This window comes from Sander vitreus, chromosome 20, assembly GCF_031162955.1.
Source record: "Sander vitreus isolate 19-12246 chromosome 20, sanVit1, whole genome shotgun sequence".
Taxonomy (NCBI): Eukaryota; Metazoa; Chordata; class Actinopteri; order Perciformes; family Percidae; genus Sander; species Sander vitreus.
Genome location: NC_135874.1, coordinates 22,041,612 through 22,059,134, shown reverse-complemented (window position 1 = coordinate 22,059,134; position 17,523 = coordinate 22,041,612). Strand labels below are relative to the sequence as shown.

Genomic DNA, 17,523 nt, shown 5'->3' with positions numbered 1-17,523 from the left:
GTAACAATGTTTCTATTTATTCATTCCTTTTTTATGTACCAGGGAGACAACTCTGTCTCCAGATAATGTTTGGTAAGTAGGAAAACATATCTGGCCAGTTTGATATAATGATATTAATGTACCTGAAAGATAGGTCCAGCCAGTCTGCCTGATAGTGTGTTGTTCTTTTTGCCCGGGGGCATGATGGATGGAGGTCTTTTCATCACAGACTCTGTCACCCTCAGCAGAACCAGCAAGACCTGCTCCCTACAAACAAAAACATAAAAAATTAAAAAGCAGGCAGATGTGACGGAGCCTTTAATGATTCCACTAAAATGTATTTAGATGGCCATTCAGTGTCTCCCAGTCCACAGTAACATGTGACTTATTGTGTATCTGGCGTCTTTGCACCCAATTGTTTTTACCATGTTTTCTGGTCCATGGTCTCATGCATAACAAGACTGCGGTAGATGTTCAGGACACGCTTGCACATGTCGACATGCTCCTCCAAAAGGATCTTGATGTCGTTGGCTGGCTCCAATAGGAAAACGTTGGAGGAGTGGGTGATAAATACCTGGGACGGAGACAAGCGGTTGGAATGTAAAATGGGCAATTTTACAAGGTGAAGAAAGAACAGCCAAAAAAAAACAACAAAAAAAACACTGCAACAATTAGACTTTTGTGTGTTTGCATGAAATGGACCGACAGCCAGGACCATACCTGTAGTGTCGTCTGAACTCCAGCATGAACGCTGTACTCCAGCAATTCACTGTCAACCGCCTTGTTTATTCCCTGAGGGGGAAAGAAAAAAACCTCACAATTAAAGTTGAAGTAACATTACCTTAGCATATACAGGCAAATGGACACATTCTCTTCTCTTGAAATAATATGAAGCCCATCTTGAAGTCGGCTGCCTTACCCAATAAAAAGGTAATATAATATTGTAAAAATTGAGATTTCCATGTCTGTTTTGATTATAAAGCAGGTGGAGGCGCTATATAAATGCTGTGAAAGTATCAAAACGCTCAACGGATTCAAAGGACTACGCTTTACGTTGTGATCCTTGCATGTTTTGTTCTTTTTGCACTTAGTTCTTAAAAGGTGCTCTAAGCGATGTCTCGCGTTTTTTAGGCTACAACATTTTTTGTCACATACAGTAAACATCTCCTCACTATCTGCTAGCTGCCTGTCCCCTGAACACACTGTAAAAAGAACGCGGTCTCTGTAGACAACCCAGGCTCCACAAACGGCAACAAAAACAAACTGCGCCAAGAAACATAAACAGTGTTCCAGCGTTCCAGCCAATAACAAGACAAGAAGGATTTGGGGGTGGGGGGTTAGTGCGCGGAAGCACGGAAGGGAGGGAGAGGGGACGGGATGAGGAGGAGAGAGGGGCGAGCTAGCTTAGTTTTGTTTGAAAATACTTCGAACGTCAACAAGAAGTACCGTCACCCAACATCGCTTAGAGCACCTTTAATAGAATGGCAAATACTCAGTACTTTTCATTTGTCAAGTACTTAGTTCACACAGGAGTATCCGGAAATAGGTTTTACTATTTGGTAACTTCATATAGTCTATTTATTTATTGAATTACCAGAAAACATGCTATATACAGGATATGCGGTGTTATCGGAATATGAAATAACCTACATTATATCGGGATACAAGATTTTTAGACCCAGCCTTACGCAATCCACAGACAAATGCACACAGTCCATTTTCAGAAATTGTGCCTTTAAACGAACCGTCAGGTAACTCCTCACCTCATCTCCGATCTGAGAGCCTGAATCCAGGCTGCTGGTTGTGGGATAGGGCCCCTCCTCTGGCTCCTTCATAAACACTGGCCTGTCCTCCATGGCGATCCACTCCTGGTAAACACGGACCACTTTACGCATCGCTGCAGCTTCACACATTGGAAGGAGAAATGCCTATAGATAGATAAAGAAAGATCGCTGTAAAAGATCATGTGACTTGTACAAGAACATACTGTATTACCGAAAAAACCGTTGGGACTAATAATGATAATGCACATACAATGTCATTTTAGAAAAACACCACGTAAAATCCACTCCAGCTGTAGACACAACCACACATCAAAGATTTGACACACTGGACCTTTCGTCTTTCACCTGTCTAAAGATCTCGGTGATGAAGTTGACGTTGGTTCTGGAGCTGGTCAGTACTCTCCTCACCACCTCCATGTCTGTTAGCTGCTCTTCATCCATGGAGCAGAGTGAGGAGGAGCTGGGCTCCCTCTCTGTCAGCGTGGATGTGTTGGAGTGGCTTTGTTCTGGCTCACCCCCAGACCCTGGACCCCCAGATAGCCCAATGCCACCTCCGCCTGATCCAGAGGAGCACCCGCTACCTTCAAGGTGGCTGTCGGACCGAATCCCACCTCCACCGCTGTCATCGGAGCTGCCTGCAGAGCGAGCTGCCAGTCCGGCTGCTGCCCGCTGGAGGTGAAGATTTGGTTTATACAATGAGATGAGAGAAAATAATGTCCCATTTAAATATTTGTGGAGAGTAACATTTTGTCATCCATTCCTGTTATGCGCTATTCTGGAGTTATGGAACATTTTCATAGTGTTTAATATACTTTTTGGCTAACATCACATCCAGAGTGGGAAATTAGCACCCGCCACCAGCCAATGGCGGGTACTTCTTCAAAGTGGCGGGTGACTTTGCCTTATATACCAGCCACAGTGGCGGGTGGATTGTAAAACATTCCTTGTAACGGATTGGACAGCTTTTGTCAAAGAATGCTGTTGCTAAGAAACAATGCACAATGCTTATAGGAGTCGCGTTACGTTACTGCTAATGAATGCCCAACATTTCCGGATTTTGCTGCTTCATAATAAAATGATTCAAATACCAAAATAACGGAGGCCTTTTATTGTGAAGAAGTTATAGGAAACAAAACCGTTCACAGCCGGCTTTGACCATGCATATTTCTGTCAACTCCAGACTTTTTGTCAAGTAGTTTTCAGCGCTAGTCCGTGACACCATGTAGCTGAGCTGAGGTACAGACGAAACGAAAATTATCGGTTAAAAACATGTGGCAACATATCCCCGGTGTTAAGAGGCCCGCCGTGGAGTCAGCATTAGGGATGAATGTACAAACTGTTGAGGGCGAAGTAAAGAAAAAGAGAAGGTAGCCTACTTTTCGAACAAGTGGCGCATTGACAAAACGTACAGTGAAAAACCATGCAAAACATTTCAGACCGTCCTGCCAACCTGTATGTAACATCAATGTACGCTCAAACGATTTTTCAGTCGCTGAAAGCTGCTGCTGTTTTAATCCTGTTGGCTCTCTGCTGCTCAGTTCCACACCCACACACACACACAAAACCCCACCCATCCACACCCACACCCACACCCACACCCACACCCACACACAGTTAACCCAAAACGGTCCATAAACTGTCCTTGAATCTTTCAGAAATGTAAACTTTCTCAGTGCTGAAAACACATGATGACTAGTGGGTATCACGATTCTCCAAATCCCTGATTCAAATTATGAAAAAAGAATTCCAACAGGGACCTCAATGTCACAATAAGAGCCACTGGATGGCAGATAGGGTACTTTACAGTTTGTGTTTCACGTAGTTAAGAGGTGCAATTGAATGCACCATTAGTTTAACGAGGTGCGACGGAATGCACCACGGAGTCCGGTAGGAGCTTTTTACATAACTCACTCACTATGAAGGCAAAATGTGTGCAGTGTCTGTTGTTTTTTTCTTCGGACTTGCACAATTAGGGTGGGGTGGAGAGAGAAAAAACTACTGGGGGAATCACCGATCCTGCTTTTGATTTCAATAGTCGAAATCAAGAGAAAACTTCACAATAAATATCAAAGTAATGGGATTTTGAAATAAACAATTGAACCAGTTAAATGCTCTTCTCTATCCATATTTAGTCTAAATGTTGTAGAGTTAGAAGTCTAAACACATCTATCAGAGTGTGGTGAAGACCCCACCTTTCTATTACTAGAGCTCCAGCGATTAGTCCAACAACACAAGATTGATCTGTAAATATTCAGAATATCTATTAATCTTAGGTCATTGTTGTTTAAGGAAAAATATCAAAATTCTCTGATGTTTATTTCCCGTTTCCCTTTGTCGTATACACTTTAAAAAACTAAATATTTTAGGTATTGGACTGTTGACTGACCAAAACAAGACATCACTTTTGGACTATTTTCTGACATTTTATAGAAAAAATAATTACTTGATGAATCAAGAAAATCTGCAGGTCAATCTATAATGAACATGATCGGTAGTTACAGCCCTACATATTACCACATTGGTGATGTCAACATAATTAATTACAAGGAACATTCCAGTTACTTGAACCATACTTGGCACACCCTGTCTATAGGCAAAATATGTATGTGTTAACCTGTATGTTCTTGGGGACGTTCTCTCCCTCTGTTCCTGGGATGTTTGTGTGTGTGTTGGGCCGTGGCTCGAGCCAGAAGGAAACCAGCCAGCGGATGAAGATGACTCGGGCTTGAAGGAAGCTCTCCTTGGTGCAGTACACTGTTTCTCCACCGTCTTGTTCCCTGCGCACCACGCTGTAGTAGGGCTTAGGACGCATCGGAGGCACGTCTACAGAGAAAGAGGAAAATCTTTATTTATGTGGTCTTGGGTTACAATAATACACCATTACTGTGTTCCAATCAACTGCTAGGTTTACAGTACCCAGAAGCTATTTAAAAGCTAAAGGAACTGACCCAGTATTGGGTTGTAGAGGCTGGTTTCCATGGCGAAGTTGGGAAAGATGTGAGGAAGGTAAAACTTCCTGAAGTGACCAAAGAGGAAGCTGAAGCCACGTTCATGGTTCTCTTTACAACGCCACTCAAGAGACTTGGCCTGGTGGACACACACAAAAACACACACGTGCACACACACACACTTGTGTTATAGACAGAGCATTACACACACACAAAACAGGGTCAAGCGGAGAAGAGCACCATTGTTTTAGGGCAGAATGTTATCAGTGTGTGTATGACTGAATGTGTGTGATAGCAGCAAGAAGAGGAAATACAAGAAAAAAGTCTGGATGTGTCAATAAGGGAGGACATTTGTATTTGGAGGAGTTAGTGATACCAGTAAGGGATTCTACCATCAAGTTTCTATTCATGATAACTGTCAGTAAATAACAGACCCTAATATCTGGTTTCTCCCATATGTATGTTTATGCATTAGTGTCATTAGTGAGGCATCAAGACATTGAAAAAAAGTGTAATTAAATAGTGTTAGTAAGGAATGATGATAATACCTGGTTTACCATGTATTTGAGTAGCGCTTCTAAGAAGTAAGCAGTAAGGTCTTCCTGGTTCTTGTCACCTGACTGGGGAGGAACCAATGGCGTGATCTCTTCTGGGGTAACCTGAGCTGTAGGGGGGGGGGGGGGGAGCAGGGTCATTCAATGTTTATATTACAATGAATACTGCAAAATATGTATGGGGTTCAGACTCTTTTCCAAGATTTTATATTTTGTCAGTGCATTGAATGGCTGGTGGCATTTTTTTTTTTAAATGATAGCCGAATGTTGAGCCCATGTATCAGTCTAGCCCCACTGTGTGCGTGTCAGTGTTTCCTCTACTAACTCTCTGTTAAACTCAGCGGTGGGTTGATCAGAGTGTCCAGGGTGCGTGGGGTCCCATGGCAGAGTGGAGCTGGGAAGCCAGGAATCAAACAGGCAAACATACAGAGCTGCTCACGCTCCGCATTACTCTGTAATGCCTGCATCCATAGCAAGAACAAGCGCACACCCTCACGACGGATCTACAATGTAGATGAAGACGAGATATGGAGAGAATCCAAATTAGTACACTTTTATTTACTTTTATTAAGACCCTTAAATTTAAAAGGAGGCTGTACACGTCCTCTTGGGGAGGATTAGGATCTAGGGGCTATGACAGACAGGTAACAAGAGTCCACAATGGGTCAGAGCGGTACCTTCAGAGAATTCCCAGTGTGCAACAGCTTTTTGAGGATCAGCCCTGAGAGAAAAACACATTAGCCTAGTCATTTCATTACACTGCACAGTGAATATAACATAAGGTTAGCCAGCTCCAATAATATTAAAAGCTGATTTTACATACTTTTGAATTGGTAAAAATAAAAAATGGTTGCCAAACTTCAGTAAAGACATTTTAAGGGAAACAAACATATAGATGCCCTACTGATCCCTTAGGGTGTCAATGAAGCTAAACGTTTGATAACCCTAGCACAAATGTAACATTCAGGATGAGAGGACAACAGCTGCCCTGCACCATGCCGGGCATTAGGGCTGCGACCAAGCTGATTAATCTGGCGATTATTTTCTCGATTAATCAATTAGCTGTTTGGTCTATAAAATGTCAGAAAATTGTGAAAAATGTCGATCAGCGTTTCCCAAAGCCCAAGGTGACGTCCTCAAATGTTTGGTTTTGTCCACATTTAAAGATATTCAGTTTACTGTCACAGAGGAGTGAAGAAACTAGAAAATATTCACATTAAAGAAGCTGGAATTAGAGAACATTTACTTTTTTTTTCATATAAAATGACTCAAACCGATCAAAACATTTGGTGATTACTTTAATAATTGACAACTAATTAATTCATCTTTGCAGCTCTGTCGTGCATTGTTCTCTTTGCAAAGTTTTGGTGCTGGTTGGTCTCTGACATCACACAAAATAATCTATTATGAGTGGCCACGCTGTCCAAAAATAGTTAAACTTGATTCAACACATAGTTTGCTGGGACAATCTGATCTGCTGCACACATGTATAAGGTCAACTGTAATGTTGTTCAAGAAAACGGGTTGAGTGTGGTTTTGTGTAAGTTACCAATGCTGTGGAACTGCCATCGGCTCTGGATTCTCTCTGGCAAAAGCTGGAGAATTTTCTGAATAAAAAAAAAAAAATAAATAAAAAAAAAAAAAGATTCAGACATTGAGGATCACTTTTGCCATGAGATTTTTTTATGTTATGCATTATGAGAGGGTTTATATATTTGCTACTGTCACATTTATCTTGATAACAATGATTAAGATTTCACTGGTTCGTTGGTTCACGGAATTCCGATAATTTAATGATGTAAAAAAAACTGCTATATTAATACATTTAAGTCAGTATGACATTTATAAGTAGATCAACCAAAATTTCTATAAACTCAGTTTATTGTCCATCCTTATTCTAACTAATAACACATAGGGAAAACCTATTTTAAGCACAATCTTTTGTCCAAGTACTCAGTGGACTTGTGCTTTACCCAGCCGTGGCCTGAATACACACATACTGACTCTGCTATCTTATCCTGGCTACTCTAAGCACCCCACCCATTTCAGTGTTGCTAAATGCCAGTGGTCTTATGGCCTTTTTCCACTACATGGTACCTGCTCGACTCAGCTGGACTCTACTCGCCTTTTTTGGTTTTCCATTATGATAAAAAGTACCTGGTACCTGCCAACAGGTACTTTTTTTTTTTAGTATCTCCTCCGTCGAGGTTCCAAGCGAGCTGAGGCGATACCAAAAGGTGACGTGAAAACCTGCAGACTACTGATTGGTCGGAGAGAATCGTCACTAATCACTGCATCATCAGACCGGGGTGTCCGGAACAAACCCGCCATTTTTAAACATTTTAGCCAGCGGTGTTTTTTTTTTTTTTTTTTGCTGCCTCCACCTCCTTTTCGAAACAAAATTTGACTTCTGGCTGTGGCAACAGCCACATGCCGAGAATCAAAAACAACGCACATTCGACGTCCCGAGTGTGTCGCGTTAGGTCGCAGCAGTTTCCTGCGGCGTCGCTATGACGACCAGCCACGCTCGCCTCACGCATGAGGTGGTACTAAATCTGCAATGGAAAAAGGGGGACGGGGCACCGCGGCCGAGTCAAGTCGAGCAGGTACCATGTAGTGAAAAAACGCCATTAGTCTGAGGTTCATGCCAGCTGGTGCTGTGGTACTGAATAAGACCACCTACAGAAAGTTAGAGTTCATGGAATCACAAACAGTTTACGGTTTAGTTTCACATAATGTCAGAGCTCCATTCTGAAGTCATGTTGCATCAAGCTTTTCTCTAGATTTCCATGTTAACTGGAAATTTGCAATATTTTATTACCTCAAAGATGAAGAGAATTGAGTCCAGCTCCTCCCTCTGAGACTTGTGACCTGAAAGCGTGAAAAAAAAACAAAAAAAAACACACAATATGACTAAAAGGCAATGAAGCATTGCGTTATTTCTATCCTGTAAAAGCTGAACAATCAGAGCTCATCTTAACTGTTTGGTTGACAGTGAATAAAACACACCTTTTTGCTTGAGGCTGACCTCAATGATGACAAAGTTCTCAAAGAAGACATAGTAGATATGGGAGTAGTTCAGGTCGAAGAACTGTTTCAGCTCTAAAGGCTCTGCATTTTCTAGAAAAAGAGAGGGAAAATAATTAAAACACACACACACACACGTTAACCCAAAACAGTCCATAAACTGTCCTTGAATCTTTCAGAAATGTAAACTTTCTCAGTGCTGAAAACACATGATGACTAGTGGGTATCACGATTCTCCAAATCCCTGATTCAAATTATGAAAAAAGAATTCCAACAGGGACCTCAATGTCACAATAAGAGCCACTGGATGGCAGATAGGGTACTTTACAGTTTGAGTTTCACGTAGTTAAGAGGTGCAATTGAATGCACCATTAGTTTAACGAGGTGCGACGGAATGCACCACGGAGTCCGGTAGGAGCTTTTTACATAACTCACTCACTATGAAGGCAAAATGTGTGCAGTGTCTGTTGTTTTTTTCTTCGGACTTGCACAATTAGGGTGGGGTGGAGAGAGAAAAAACTACTGGGGGAATCACCGATCCTGCTTTTGATTTCAATAGTCGAAATCAAGAGAAAACTTCACAATAAATATCAAAGTAATGGGATTTTGAAATAAACAATTGAACCAGTTAAATGCTCTTCTCTATCCATATTTAGTCTAAATGTTGTAGAGTTAGAAGTCTAAACACATCTATAAGAGTGTGGTGAAGACCCCACCTTTCTAACTTTTCATAACAGGAAATATATTTGAGCAATGGAACCTCAACCGCAGCATCTAGGTTCTCTAAATACACTTACAGTATGTCATGTAAAACAGACTCTCTAAATTCTTTGCTCTAAAGGATGGGAAGTTTACCTTTATGTGTTCTGGACTGAATATCTGCCTCAATAACACTGGCTGTCGTTTAGGAAGGAGACACAGAGATAAAAACACACACTCATACGGAGAATACCACCACTGTAGTTCAGGGTCAAAAGTGAAAGAAGATACACAAGCATGTAGGAGGACATGCTCTCAGAAGAGCTTCTGGTGATAGTCTCTGGGTTTGTTTACATGACGTCTGAACTGTGCTATACACACTCACACACTGAGGCCGTCTGTGTTCTATGCCGTAGTGGTTGCCCTTGTAAGGTCTTAGTGGCCTAGCTGAGTGGTTTTCTTTTCTTTTCCTCAGGGCACGGACATTTTTAACACCACATTTCTCACTACCTGATTGCACATGCAATGTCGTAAGGTGATGTACAGAAGCTCTTTTTCTACAAAAACCCATATTAAATTATTTAGTCACTCTTCACATGCATTGACATTGCAATACTGGGTAGTGGCACTGAATGCTATTTTGGTTTCAACCTCAGATGTTTGAGTCCACAATGACGAGAGCTACTGTAAATTTGCTTGCTCTCTAAAGTTAGTGGCATTGCTCCAGCTCTTATCAGTGCTGCAAATAACAGTCCCCTTATGTATTTTCTTAAAGTGGTGGTCTGGCACCATGTTGATTGTTAAAACTGTGTGGTTAGCTATTGTTCAGCTGTCTAAGTATTCCTTCGCAAAAAATGTGACTGCGTGTGTTTGTGCGACACTGTGATTGTTATCAAGGTCTTGTATTCCCCATAGAGCACGGAGAGGGGCACACCCCTTTCTTTCTCTGTGTGTCTCTCTCTCACTCACACACACACACACTTACAATAGAAACAGGAAGTATGGCTACTGTACTGGACATAGAGAGGAAACAGTAGAGGTTGTTTCTCTCTCCGGTCAGTGTTTGTGCGTTGTGGGTGTGTACATGAGTGAGAGCCAAGTCTATGCCAATAAAAGATACACACGCACAAATCACAAATTCATCACTTATTCATACCCATTACCCTAACATCCTCCAACACATTCAAAACACTGCAACTGGTATGGTATTGTGTGTGTAACACATCTTCACACGTTTAAAAACCGTCATTATTTCTCATACACAAGGTATTTATCCGGCACACCCTTGGGGCAATCACAACAGCCTGACTTACTAACAGCGTATATCATCACCTAAATTGTATGCAGACAGCTTCATACACACGTTATCACAAGGTAATAAACACATTAACGTTATATCCGATTCTCCTCTATAAAGCTACCCTTAAGACAGACTCCATTCAATACCTGTGACAATGTAATGGAACTGCCACTTACACAGTGTCAAGCACACCTCGATACATTCTGTTGACAGCGGATACATCTAGCCTCATTTTCTTTCAAAAGTATTTTACTTTTAGCCTATATACACAAAGCTCATCAAGTCTACTGCCCATCATAGTCATTCTGAGAGAGATGTGGAAAAAATAAAACAACTGATCAAAATGCTTTGCAATGGACTAACTGTGAGGTGCCGAATTGATGGTACTAAATTGTGATGATACTAAAACAATCTGAAATGGTCTTAAAGTTTGTTATAAAAGGCTGCGTCTTTGTTTACATGCAAGTCAACTTTGAAATTCGTGATTTTCGAGGCGAGTTTGGAGTGGCATTCCCTGTATCCACAGACTGGCACGTATAACGTTAAGCTAACCTGTTAGCTGCCTAATAATAATTTTTAACTTACCTATGACTATTCTGAGATGTTTTAGCCTCGTCAACACGTCCTTCTTTGGGTCCAACACTTTCTGTGTTGATTTTTTAACGTCCCCATGAGGCTTTTTGGAGAACATTCCTGGGGCAGAAGACACAAGAATGCGATGGTAGACAGCAAGGAGGAGCTGCTAGCTGTGTAACGTTAGCCACTTAAACAGCCTCAGCTAGCGTTAATCTTCTAACTATAAAGAAAAAATGTGCTCCTGTATCATGTATTAACGTTGCGAATTAGCAGCTATCCGCAATTGCGCGGAGTATATCAATGGGTAAATTTTGTCGGCGCATTCTGTTTAAACAAATTTAAACGTTGCGGGGCAAAGCATCCATCCATCGCACCTCCCTTCCAAAACAGTCCGCAGCCTGAAGGCTAAACTAGCTGATTAGCTAGCTCCGCTCTCTTAACTCCACTTAGAAAACATAATGGCGGAGGAGGGAGGAAGGAAACAAGATAATAGATACCAGAGAAATCCAACGTCAACATACCTTAGTTCAACAATAAGCAAACTTTCGTTATCTAGTTTGAACTACATCATATACCAATGTTACAAAACTGCAATATATTTCTGACACAAACAGCGTTTCCAATTTTACTGGCGTTAAAGTTTTAAACGCGTTTCGACAGTTCTGCTCGAACTCTCCACCTCAAGCTACAGTGCTGACGGGTAAAGTAGTTTACGGCTGGTTGTTAGCCCTTTAGTAGTGTGAACATTGGCGATACAGAAAACTACAGCTCCCTACACAAATAAGGGCGCCGTACTGAGATTTGTTTTTAGCTTAGCTGGGACACACGAGTGATATAGTAACCGAGGGAAACAATTATAATTGTAAGTGTATATTGCTTTTCTCTAAACATTCTCGCAAACGTCTTGCGCATCCCCATCTTGTGAGTTATGATTTAGTTTTAAGCTTCCTTGTTAATATAATTTTGTAACAAATCGTGCTAATCTTGCTTGCCATATAACTCTATATACTGGCTTGCTAACATGCTAAGTAATGCTAACTTGATGTGTGCTCGTTTGTTATTGTTTATTTGTCTTTTATAGTTTTGATGATTAAAAAGGCAAACGTATAGATAATCTAGTAAATTCAAATTGCTTTGGGTAAGTAACATTTAATAACTATATCAAGCAATTTAATAAAGCCATACATAGGGGTCCATTCGTGTTTTCAGTGATAATCATTGACGTAACAATATTTGCTACATTTCAAAAATAATTTTCCAAATTGATCCACCATGAAAAAACAGACAAATCACTACCTGCATTTGGTTAAACAACAATGGGGGTAATCAAATGGATGAAAAAAAAAAAAACAGAAATGTAGAAACATTTCAAGTTGAATGATGGGTTTTGCTATATGTTTGCTGACACTGCAGTCACCCTACAACCCTAAGATGATTTTTCATAAATTCTATAATCATGTCCTGGTAGAGAAACTAAATTATTGTGTTCAGCAAATCATTTGTAATTAGTTTGAACGGCCAAGTCATTTAATTTGCCTACAACTAAACAAATGGAATCAAGTAATGTGCTAAAAGTACAAGCTGTATTTGATGTAGTTAAAACTGCCTAAAAGAGTCTGACATTGTCTCTCTATCTAACACTACCAGTCTGGAGTTAATTTGCTGCCATGCCGGTGCACCGTGACCGGGAGAAGAAAGAGATCACAGCAGAGGAGATGGAGGTGGAGGAGCAGGAGCAAGAGGCGTCCAGCTCGGAGGAGGAGGATTCTGACACTTCATCTGTTTCCGAGGATGGAGACAGCTCTGGTGAGAAAGTCTTAAACGGTAGAAAATGAGCATTCAACAACATTCTTATTGTAATTGTGTTCATGGTTGCCGTTAAAAGAAACATTATTTCAGTGTGTGATTCTGATTTAAAAAAAAAAAAAAAAGGTAGTTGCTGTCAAAGGTTTGACTGTACGTCCCCACTCAATGAGTTGTCCATCCTTGAGACACTGCCTATTTGCAAATCTTTTATGACTGGCAGACACATAATCTAGCAGAAATATGTCTACCAGGTTTTGCTTCCATATCAGCTCCTGAGACAGCTTCCTTCTTCCATCATTAACTTCATAATAGCTTATTCAGATTCACATTCAGATAACTTTATTAGTCCCCAAGGGGCAATTCCGTTTTACAGCCAACCCATCGATTAAGAGTTAAAGTTAAAAAGTGCATTTGCATACAATGTGTATAATGTTAAAAATTAAATAAAAAAAAAAAAAAAATAAAAAAAAAAAAAGTAAAATACACATTTACACATGACCCAATCATTACACACACACACACACACACACACACACACACACACACACACACACACACACACACACACATTCACATTCAACTGCCAGTGACGGAACAGAGCAGCGGGGTGCAAGAACCAGTTTTGTTGTAGTTATGTGTATTCATTTAACAGTCTTATAGCAGAGGGAATGAATGAGTTGGCATAGCGGTTAGTTTTCCGTATTATATGGACGTGTTTGTGAGTGTGTCTTTATCATGTTCCAGAAATGGATGAAGAGGACTGTGAGCGGAGAAGGATGGAGTGTCTGGATGAAATGACCAACCTGGAGAAACAGTTCACAGATCTCAAAGACCAGTGAGACTGAAGTTGATTTTTGTCAAGTTTTTCTTTTTGAATCTGAATTCAAAAACAGGAAATGTTTGAACGAAAGGCATTAAAAGGAAGTTGTTATGGCCATACATAGTTACACCTGGGTTTGTGTGCAGGCTGTATCGTGAGCGTCTCAGTCAGGTGAACAGCAAGCTGTCGGAGGTGGAGGCTGGCCGGGCAGCAGAATATCTGGAGCCTCTGGCTGTACTGTTGGAGAACATGCAGGTCCGCACCAAGGTGGCAGGTAACTCCAACACACAGACACACTCATGAAGTCTGATACATCCTGGTCTCCTTATAAATCACTCTCTCATGGTGCGTTCCCCTCTGCCTTTGTCAGGTATCTACAGAGAGTTGTGTCTGGAGTCCTTGAAGAACAAGTATGAGTGTGAGATCCAGGCTGCATGCCAGCACTGGGAGGTCAGACAGACAGACACACACACACACACACACACACACACACACACACTCACACTGTCTTACAAAGAAGTATTGCTGAGGTGATGCATTTTTGCCTTGGCTCTGCAAGCCATTAAGAATTCAGAATTGTATGAGAATTTAAGTGAGTGAGTGTTATTTGATCTATTTAATTGGTGGTGGTGTATGTACACATTCGAATGTAAGCTTGTGTGTTAGATCTGATTGTTGTGTGTGTGTGTGTGTGTGTGTGTGTGTGTGTGTGTGTGTAGAGCGAGAAGCTGCTGCTGTTTGACACAGTACAGAGTGAACTGGAAGAGAAAATTCGAAGACTGGAGGAAGACAGACACAGCATCGATATTACATCAGGTGACGCACACAGAACACGTTGTTATGTAATGTCATGAATGTGCAAAACATTTTTAGTAACAGTGTTAAGAAGAACACGCTACACGTGTCTAGCATTGTATATTATATTCGGTACATGCGCAAAACATTTGAATCTGTGTCTCTCTGTCAGAGTTGTGGAATGATGAGTTATCAGGAAGGAAGAAGAGGAGAGATGCTTTAAGTCCAGATAAGAAGAGGAGACGGCCTTCAGTGGTGTCTGATATCCTTTTTACTGTTACTGTTCACACTGGTGCTAATGAGTGTTTATACTGCTTCTATAAAGCCCAAATGCTGTAATCCAAATGTGTCCTTCGGAATTTAATTCACCCCCGCTCCCTGTGGCACCGTCCTTAACTCCGCTCACGCCCATATATTGTTTACATGCTACCTGACTTGGACATCCTGGAAGACTGGACAGCTATCAGAAAGGTGCGCAGATGTGTCTGTTGATATTCAGAGGTGTGTGTGTGTGTGTGTGTAAGTAACAAAGCATGGTATGTGTGTGTTGTCTTCCAGGCCGTTGCTACGCTGGGTCCCCACAGAGGGAAGTCGGACTCTGACAGCCCTGTGTTCCCATTCAGACAAGACAGAAGCAGGCCCATTCTCAACTGCTGAGGAACACACACACACATACCCATACACACACGTACAATAGACCCAATACATGCAAATATATATGGTTCAGTTCACTTTTGCAAGCATGAAAATGACACACAGCTGGACATTTCTCTGAATCTTCCCACAATCCACTACACTCCTCTGCAAACAGTGACACCAGTCGGTAAGCTGCCTCTCAAGCCAACGGACACACAATAAGGACTCGCAGGTTTAAATCCCTTTTTAAAGGACAACAGGAATAGAAGCATTCAATTTAGTGACGATAGTACCCAGTACTTTTTGGTCAGAATTGGGCTGTCGCGTTCATTTGTTTCCGTTTACTCAGTGGAGAGGTAAGAGATTTACCTATTAAAGTTTCAGTTGGTAACGTTTATAAAAAAAAAAATAACTTCTGCTGTAACTCATTTTTGCTCTAAACTATCTATATCCTGACAGTATGACATGAGACCGTTAATCTGTGAAAAAAAAATCATGCTCCTCGGCCTCCTCCTGGTGCTCCTAATGGCATTAGGAAAACAACCAATCAGAGCCAAGGAGTCTCTAACACAGTGTCAGTGGCTTGTGAACTGGTGTCTGTTAGATGTAAAACGACAAAGTTACAGCTCAACAGTACACTAAAATATGTTTATGGAAACATTTAAGGCGAAATAGGCTATGCGGCAACAGAATCTCGATTCATATTTGATCAGCACTGCCTAGCTTTACAGTGGGGCCGCAGTTTACGCGCAGTCAGTGACACTGCGTTAGAGACTCCTCGGCTCTGAGTGGAGTGGAGTGGAGTGGAGTTTTCCTCCAGGCACAGTGGAATCTTGCAGCTGCCTTTAGGAGCACTAGGGGGAGGCAGAGGAACAGAGTATCTGTCTCAACTACTGTCAGGATATAGTAACAGTTTCAGCAAATATGACAAAAAGTTATTTTTTTATAAAAGTTACCAACTGCAGCTTTAGTGGACAATAATAGCAAAAAATGTGATGCCCAGAGTTCAACTTTTCAAAGGAAAAAATCAAGCATTGAACTTTTATTTGGGGATACTGGAGCTTTTTGACGTTTGTTTTTAATCGAGTATTCAAACCAGTAAGTTACAAACCGGTCAGGTTTTGTTTTCCAGACTCCACCTTATTCTTTGTATTTGTAAGCACTGAGATTATTGACGAAGCTTCCAATGGCATATGGGGAAACGCTGGTTTATATATGAACCCGTTTGATTGTGCCATGACATCTTTTAAATAGTTGTACTTTTATGTGGATCAGTTTTAATGTCTTGTATGAGACCAATTATTACTTTTTCTTATGGTGTTTTGAATACAGTGGTTAGGTGGTAATCCTATGACAGTGTAGAGACCGAGTGTACAGTTTTGCACTCCACAGTGCCTACTTTTGAAGTCCATTTCTTGTCACGTTCTTTTGGTTTTGTGATGCATCTTGCATTTTTAAGAGTTGCAGTAATTGTGGTTCAGACAAACTTAGTGATAACAGCAATTAAAATGCTAGATAAGGCAAAAGGTATTTCAAGATTGTGTGTGCATACGTGACCAAGACAGACTTAATCAGTACATTCAGAAATGAATAATACTTACACTTTCCTTAACCATATAAATATAATCCAAATTATATAATATAATCCAAATTATATTTATACTGGACTATTTTAGGCTTTAACTAACCTTTTCAAACTGCCAGTGTACTTCCTCATACCACCAGCTGTGTTGGTGGTGAAAAGAGCATAGCAAAAAAAAAAAAAAGGGATATTTCAGTAGATCATATACAGTTTTCGTGGGATACCTGGGCATTTTGAATCTTTTTTCCATAACAAACTCTTTCATAAAATCCTATATTTTTGTTAACATAGCTGGTTATTTCCATGTGGAACATCAACTAAAGTCAATTCATTTCCTTCTTTAATTACCTCTGCAATTGCAAACCAGTGTCAATAATGCAATGAGTTATTGTAACCACATTATTAACAATTCTTTTATAATGACTGAGGGGCAGATGGAATACAAATATAAGAAAAGATGAAATACCAAGGTATCCCTTTAAAGTTGTTATTCAACAGATATTACTGTTACATTCTGTTCTTAAACATCTACCTCTTCTCTCAGTCTTTTTAAAGTAATATCCACGTTTGCGTTATTGCTCATGAACATGAAAATGCTTCTTTTTTTTTTTTTTATCTTTGAAAGCCTACTGTGATGATGACTAATGACAGGGAAGGAACCAAACCATGGCCTTCCAATCATACCCCACCACTGAATCTTCATATATACAACCCCACTGGTTATAAAGGAGGATGAACAAACTGCCATTCCATAATATTGTTTTTATAAAGAGTTTTTTTGAAGATAAAGGTGGCGGGGATGTTAAATATTCAAATCAATAATTGGACAGTTTATGTAAATACTGTGTCAGGTACATTTGTGTCTTTCTTGTTGGTGCTGTGGGTGGGTTTTACAATAAAAAGTTGTTTTATAAGTACTTTGTGGTGTCTCTGTAAACTGTATTATTTTTTTTTAGCTCTGCAGACACTGACAGAAAGGCACATTGGATGGTTTACAGTACATTACAGTAAAAGTCT

General features: G+C 40.6%; 2 protein-coding genes across 10 annotated transcripts in view; one reads left to right on the top strand and one right to left on the bottom strand.

The window, feature by feature from the left end:
* The window catches only part of ralgapa1 (Ral GTPase activating protein catalytic subunit alpha 1), a 73,101-nt gene extending 61,581 nt beyond the window's left edge, over window positions 1-11,520 (bottom strand). For 4 of the 8 annotated variants that reach the window (XR_013503691.1, XR_013503692.1, XM_078278375.1 and 1 more), the window contains exons 1-14: window positions 10,877-11,518; window positions 8,275-8,385; window positions 8,087-8,136; window positions 6,815-6,872; window positions 5,943-5,986; window positions 5,591-5,768; window positions 5,260-5,375; window positions 4,712-4,850; window positions 4,378-4,586; window positions 2,109-2,432; window positions 1,743-1,907; window positions 700-771; window positions 405-553; window positions 123-246 (exon numbers count right to left, since the gene is read on the bottom strand). Coding sequence is in view for 6 of the 8 variants with exons in the window: in XM_078278375.1 (XP_078134501.1) it covers window positions 123-246; window positions 405-553; window positions 700-771; window positions 1,743-1,907; window positions 2,109-2,432; window positions 4,378-4,586; window positions 4,712-4,850; window positions 5,260-5,375; window positions 5,591-5,768; window positions 5,943-5,986; window positions 6,815-6,872; window positions 8,087-8,136; window positions 8,275-8,385; window positions 10,877-10,982 (1,845 nt within the window). In the remaining 2 variants the exon portion in view is untranslated. Of the gene's footprint in view, window positions 1-122; window positions 247-404; window positions 554-699; window positions 772-1,742; window positions 1,908-2,108; window positions 2,433-4,377; window positions 4,587-4,711; window positions 4,851-5,259; window positions 5,376-5,590; window positions 5,769-5,942; window positions 5,987-6,814; window positions 6,873-8,086; window positions 8,137-8,274; window positions 8,386-10,876 lie in introns of all 8 variants that reach the window. The other 4 variants (XM_078278379.1, XM_078278380.1, XM_078278381.1 and 1 more) reach the window with 3 other exon arrangements.
* A 99-nt stretch (window positions 11,521-11,619) lies between these two features.
* brms1la (BRMS1 like transcriptional repressor a) lies at window positions 11,620-17,420 on the top strand. 2 transcript variants are annotated; one of them, XM_078278386.1, is made up of 9 exons: window positions 11,620-11,729; window positions 12,515-12,673; window positions 13,418-13,508; window positions 13,640-13,767; window positions 13,864-13,943; window positions 14,213-14,309; window positions 14,461-14,550; window positions 14,695-14,759; window positions 14,847-17,420. In XM_078278386.1, exons 2-9 carry the CDS (start codon window positions 12,535-12,537, stop codon window positions 14,943-14,945), a joined length of 789 nt encoding a protein of 262 aa, XP_078134512.1. In that variant the 5' UTR covers window positions 11,620-11,729; window positions 12,515-12,534; the 3' UTR covers window positions 14,946-17,420. The 2 variants fall into 2 exon arrangements, with proteins under 2 accessions (XP_078134512.1, XP_078134513.1); XM_078278387.1 differs by having other exon boundaries at window positions 11,680-11,788.
* The last annotated feature ends 103 nt before the right edge of the window (window positions 17,421-17,523 follow it).

Bases quoted from the DNA above. Each gene is read 5' to 3' on its own strand.
- brms1la (XM_078278386.1), top strand. From the start codon at position 12,535: ATGCCGGTGCACCGTGACCGGGAGAAGAAAGAGATCACAGCAGAGGAG. The intron at 12,674-13,417 runs GTGAGAAAGTCT...ATCATGTTCCAG, and splicing joins CGAGGATGGAGACAGCTCTG to AAATGGATGAAGAGGACTGT. The intron at 13,768-13,863 runs GTAACTCCAACA...TGCCTTTGTCAG, and splicing joins GGTCCGCACCAAGGTGGCAG to GTATCTACAGAGAGTTGTGT.